Consider the following 6,000-nt stretch of genomic DNA (forward strand, 5'->3'; position numbering starts at 1 on the left):
CTCGATAGGGAGGGCGAACGACGCAATATTTTTTATTTTTCGCTTGTCATTTGTAAACTTCATTAGTATACATTTCATCATGGAACGCTACACAGTTGAGCAACGATTGCAAATCGTGCACATTTTTTATGAAAATAATCGTTCTGTTGCTGCTACTTTAAGAGCATTACGGCCATTTTACGGTCCATTTAACAAGCCGTCCCGTTTTGGGGTTATGTGAAGTCATTGGTCTACAGTAACAAGCCGGCGACGATTTGTGAGCTCAGAGCCAATATTGAACGCGAAATTGCTGGAATTTCGGCCGATTTATGCAAAAGAGTGGTCGAAAATTGGGTTCAACGATTGGACTTCGTAAAACGTGCACGCGGTGGTTATGCAAAAGAAATAGAATTTCATACTTTAATGTATATGTTCAAACTCGATAATAAAAAAAAAATTAGTTAAAAAAGTCAAACCGTTTGTGTTTTATTCAAAAAAGTTCAAAAGTTACTGAAAAACCCTATACATACATATATGTACACATACGCATACATATCCACATATACGCGCCTACTGTAAGTAGCGGAGTAGAATTTACAAGCTGTGATCGATGCATTCGCATTGGGAGTACATGCCCCCCGCATACATACATACATATATTCATGCAAAACTAGGAAAACGAGTGTGTGTGTGCGTGCGCGTGTGGGGCATATTTGCACGGCTCGTACGTTAACATCGCATGCCAAAAATGCGTTGATATCACGTGCTTTACGGCGCGCCTGCGCAATGCAAACCGCAATTCATTTGCTGAATATTTCATGTTTGGCGGCTGTTGTCGACTTAATTCATTGCTACGTTGCGTTGTCACAATCATACATATTAATCTATTATTTTTATCGTGGAGCGTAATTCGTGGATAAGTTGTTGGCATTAGGCAGGAGTTGCTGAGCAGGTTTCAGATGTTGAGCATTGCGTTTTCATTGTAATTTTTGTTTTTGAACATACATACGTACATATCATGTTTTGTAATTGTTAAATTTGATCAGTTACTAAGAAAATGAATATTTGAGAGCACTTTGCAGGACAATCGAAAGGGTTATTATTGGAATTGTCGTTACGCGCGAATATTCGTCTAGGCGGATACCTACTGTAGCACGCGATTTATGGTATATGTCTATGCAGACCGCTTTAAAGATCTCAGTAAGTGTAGTGTATCAATAGAGGAAAACAACCAGCTCGTTCTCAGTTCAAATAACAACTATTCAGTTTATTAACATTGACTCTTATTTCAATGATTACTAATAAGGTGAATATGTATGTATGTATATAAAGAGAGTGAGAGTGATTGTTATAGATAAATTATGTTATTTACATTGATATGCATTTATACAATGTTATTTAGGCTAACTGTAAATATCAATACTCTATATGCTCATCCTAAAGCTGTTGCTAACAATAACAATTTAGTGTAATATAAAATTGTAAAATTAAAAACAACTGCGTTTGCAAATTTCAAATACAATTTAAATTTTTAAATTTTTAACTACTCTACCTCCTTCACGTGGTCTGAGTTCTCTTCGAGTGCGTGAAAAATCTTCCATCGTTGGTATCTCATTGACTACAGTCAAAGCTGTGTTGTTGTCTGATATCATTTGCATGTTGGTTTCGACATGTTGTTGAATTTGCTGGTTTCTGATTTGATCCAAATGACGTTTGATACTATGTTTGTTGTGAGCCAAAGTACATGAATATGATTGAGGTCCAAGTTGTTGTTCTACAACTGCCTGTGTCCAACTAGGCTTATTTGGGTTACGGTAATCACGTACCATTACATTTTGGCCTTTTTGAAAAGTTTCATGACGATTTCCTTTGTGATTATTTATGTTGTTGTGTTGAGACTCAATAATTTTTTCTTTTGTTGTAGGAGGTTTGAGATTGCTGAAGCGAGTTTTTAGTTTTCTCCCAAAAAATATTTTTGCTGGAGATTCGCCTGTAGAACAGTGAGTCATATTTCGGTAGTCCATTAAAAATCTGCATAAAATTTGATCCAAATTTGCATCATTGTTTGGATCTAAATTGGCTAATACAGACTTTTTAAACGTTTTAACGAAGTTTTCTGCTTGACCATTTGTAGATGGGTGTCCCGGCGCAGTCAATATGTGTTTTATTCCATTCACAGACAAAAATTGTTGAAATTCATACGATGTGAACTGACGGCCATTGTCGGTTACAAGTGTATCGACCAATCCATACCGCGAAAACATTTCTCTTAACTTCGTAATTGTGAACATTGTAGTTATTTCCTTCGTTTTGAACACTTCAACGAATTTCGAAAATGAATCGATAACAATTAGAAAATAAAAATTTCTTATAGGGCCAGCAAAGTCAATATGAATTCGACTCCATACATTAGAACTTGGCGTCCACGGCATTAAACTGCTCTTCTCGGGGCTAGGCTGCAGTTTTTGACATGGTAAACAGTTTTTAATTAATTTTTCAATATCTTTATCAAGACATGGCCACCATATATATGATCTGGCAAGCGCTTTTGTTTTTACTATTCCTAAATGCGAGGAATGTAATTCATTTGAAATTTTTGTTCGCAATTTTTCGGGGATAATGGTTCTGTAACCCCACAATACACACCCATACTCCACACCGAGTTCAGTATACTTTTCACGATACGGAGTGAAATTATTATCCTTTAAGTTACATAAGGTTCCATCCAAAATGCATTCTGCAACTTTAGATAAAATTGGGTCTCGTCTCGTCTCACGAGCGATGTCCTTAAAACTCATATTGAAATATTTTTCAGATTCAATAAAGTTGACATATGAAAACTCCGTAATTTTGTTTTCAAACATTTGTTGAGGCATACGCGAAATTGAGTCAGCTTCATTATTTACTCCTTTCACATATTCTATGGTGTAATTGAACCCGGATAAAATTAATGCCCAGCGCTGCATTCGGGCTGAAGCCATGATAGGCAATCCTTTATTGTTACCAAAAATAGTTAATAGTGGACGGTGATCAGTTTTCAAAATAAATGTGTTTCCCAATAAGTATTGTTTAAGTTTTGTAATACAAAACACAATAGACAAGGCTTCTTTTTCAAGAGTACTATAATTTTTCTCGCTCTTGCTTAATGCTCTGGAGATAAAAGCAATTGGTTTCAATCCACTAGAGAATTTATGTGACAAAATTCCTCCCACCGCCGTATTAGAAGCATCCGTTGTTAATACCAACGGTAAATCTGGGTTGAAATGAACCAAAACTTGGTCTGACGTCACAGCATTCTTGATGGCGTCATATGCCTTTTGACAATTCTTTGACCATAAAAACGGCTCATCTTTGCTCAATAATTTATAAAGTGGAGACATCATATTCGCAAAGTTATTAATAAATTTTGAGTAATAATTTGCCATACCGACAAAGGCTCTAACTTCCGAAATATTATCTGGAATTGGCGCAGAAAGAATGCTCGAAATTCGATCGTTATTCTTACTCAATCCGTTTTTATCAATATTGAAGCCCAAATAAGAAATCTTTGATTGAAAAAAAACTGACTTTTTGATATTTAGTTTCAATCCAGCATTTTGTAGTTTTTGAAGTACTAGCCTCAACGTTTTAATGTGACTCTGCATAGTCTTTCCAGTGACTGTAATGTCATCCTGATACACCACGACAAACGGTATGTTTCTTAACAAACTTTCCATTGTCTTTTGAAAAATCGCTGCCGCAGTCTTAACACCAAAAGGTAATCTTTTTACTTTTAATGTACCTATGTGCGTACTCCATGCACACAATAATTGTGACTCATCGTCAAGAATTAGCTGATTGTACGCATTGGACAAATCAAGCTTTGTGAAAATTTCACCACCCTCTAAAGATGCAAAAATCTCATCTATCCTGGGTAAAGGATATTTAAAATCCTCTAAAAACTTGTTAATTGTGATTTTATAATCACCGCATATCCGCAAATCACCGTTGGGTTTCAAAACTGGTACTAAAGGTGTACCCCAATCAGAGTTGTCAACAGGTTCGAGAACACCTGAACTGATTAAATCTCGCAACTGTTTCTCAACTTTAGCCTTCCATGCTAATGGCAAAGGTCTGGGTTTGCAAAATACTGGTGTTGCATTTTCAACAACCTTTAAACAAATTTCCGAATTTTTAAATTCACCCAACTTATCTTCAAAAACCTCGACGAACTCAATCTTCAATTGTTCGACGATCGCAGCATACTTATTTTCGAAATTAATATTGTTTATTTGCAATAATTCGAAATTAAAAGAACGTAAAAACGTACGGCCAAGCAATGGAGGGTTTGCAGAATCCACAACAACAACAACAACAGTTTTTGTATTACCTTTAAAAGTAATCGACGCATCATATTCGCCAACCAGCTTCAATCTATCACCACTGTAGTCAACATATGGAATATTGCATGGTCGGAGAGTCTTTTCCATAATATTATTCTCGTAAAACGACAAAGGCAACAAAGTGCATGGTGCACCTGTGTCACAAACAGCATTTAATTTAACTCCATCAATAACGACTGGAAGAGAATACACGTCAAACGAATTTCGCTCAGCCACACTAAAAATTGAATAATTAAACAAATCATTATTATCATGTTCATCATCATTATCATTAGATACATAATTAACACTTCTCTTTTTATTGTAACAAACAGACGCCAAATGACCAACTCTTCCACAAGAATGACACTTGCTATCTTTGTATTTGCATGACTGAGATGCATGATTTCGCCAACCACAGTGAGAACAAGGAAATTTTCTCTCACCATCGCCTCTGTTATCTCTGCCACCATCTCTGTTGCTGCCACCATCACCACTGCCTCTGTTGCTGCTTCCCCATTTGCCTCTGTTGCTGTTGCCACCATTACCTCTGTTGTCACTACTACTGTTGTTCTGCTTCTGATGTTTTTGCTTCTTGACAAAATTCACTGCAGTTTCTTCTTTTCCTCCCTTTATTATGCATTTCGTCTCTAATATCATCGCCTTTCTTAATGCACTTTGAATTGTGAGATTCTCATCTTCTTCACACAGCCTTTCAAAGATGAAATTTGGCAAACCCATTACGAATTGGTTTAACACAAATGCATCTAAATTGACCCCAAATTTACAATTAAGTGCCAACATCTTTACACGAGCATACCATTCCGCCACAGATTCACTTTCTTGCTTCGTTGAAATATGAAATATTTTCCGCTCACTAAACACAATAGTAGGTGGAGTGTATTGTGTGTCCAATATTTCACACAACTCTTTAAATGATTTTGACACGGGAGTAGCTGGACTGCACAAACTGTGTAGAACTTTGTATGGAACGGCACCAATTGATTTTAATAAAATCGACTTCCTTACATTATCATCTGTGCAATTCACTTCACAGAAATGTATCTCCAAACGTTCCTTCCAAACAATCCACGACTCCACATTCGGGTTAAATTCTGGAACATTCGTCGTTTGAAGCATTGTCACTGGTGTCACCATCTTGCTGTCATTCGCTGACTTTTCTTCTTTAGGAGGCATGTTGTGATTTTCTTTATTTTACTGTTTTCTTTTTTGTTTTAGTTTATTTTATATGTATTTACATATATGTACAAATATATTTGTTTTTGTTGCACACAACTTCTGTTATATTTTTTTCCGTTTTATTCTCGTCGCCAATATGTAGCGTATCAATAGAGGAAAACAACCAGCTCGTTCTCAGTTCAAATAACAACTATTCAGTTTATTAACATTGACTCTTATTTCAATGATTACTAATAAGGTGAATATGTATGTATGTATATAAAGAGAGTGAGAGTGAATGTTATAGATAAATTATGTTATTTACATTGATATGCATTTATACAATGTTATTTAGGCTAACTGTAAATATCAATACTCTATAGTAAGTTTTGCTGCTGCGGTCAAAATAATAGTAGCACGACATATTGTCAAGTTCTGAGAACATTTTTTTTACAATAGTTTTTTATTTAGGTTTTTTTAT

At 35.6% G+C, this 6,000-nt stretch overlaps 1 protein-coding gene across 1 annotated transcript; it reads right to left on the reverse strand.

Moving 5' to 3' along the window:
• Positions 1 to 1,411: 1,411 nt before the first annotated feature.
• LOC128864883 (uncharacterized) lies at positions 1,412 to 5,537 on the reverse strand. The gene is made up of 3 exons (XM_054104643.1): positions 3,547 to 5,537; positions 1,532 to 1,917; positions 1,412 to 1,428 (listed from the first exon to the last, which is right to left on the reverse strand). Exons 1-3 carry the CDS (start codon positions 5,535 to 5,537, stop codon positions 1,412 to 1,414), a joined length of 2,394 nt encoding a protein of 797 aa, XP_053960618.1.
• Positions 5,538 to 6,000: the final 463 nt, after the last annotated feature.

Source organism: Anastrepha ludens, chromosome 5, assembly GCF_028408465.1.
Source record: "Anastrepha ludens isolate Willacy chromosome 5, idAnaLude1.1, whole genome shotgun sequence".
Lineage (NCBI taxonomy): Eukaryota > Metazoa > Arthropoda > Insecta > Diptera > Tephritidae > Anastrepha > Anastrepha ludens.

Excerpts from the sequence above, each read along its gene's own strand:
- LOC128864883 (XM_054104643.1), bottom strand. The coding sequence starts at position 5,537 with ATGCCTCCTAAAGAAGAAAAGTCAGCGAATGACAGCAAGATGGTGACA. Across the intron at positions 1,918-3,546 it reads TTGAAACTAAATATCAAAAA|CAATCTCAAACCTCCTACAA; the intron begins GTCAGTTTTTTT and ends AACTCGCTTCAG.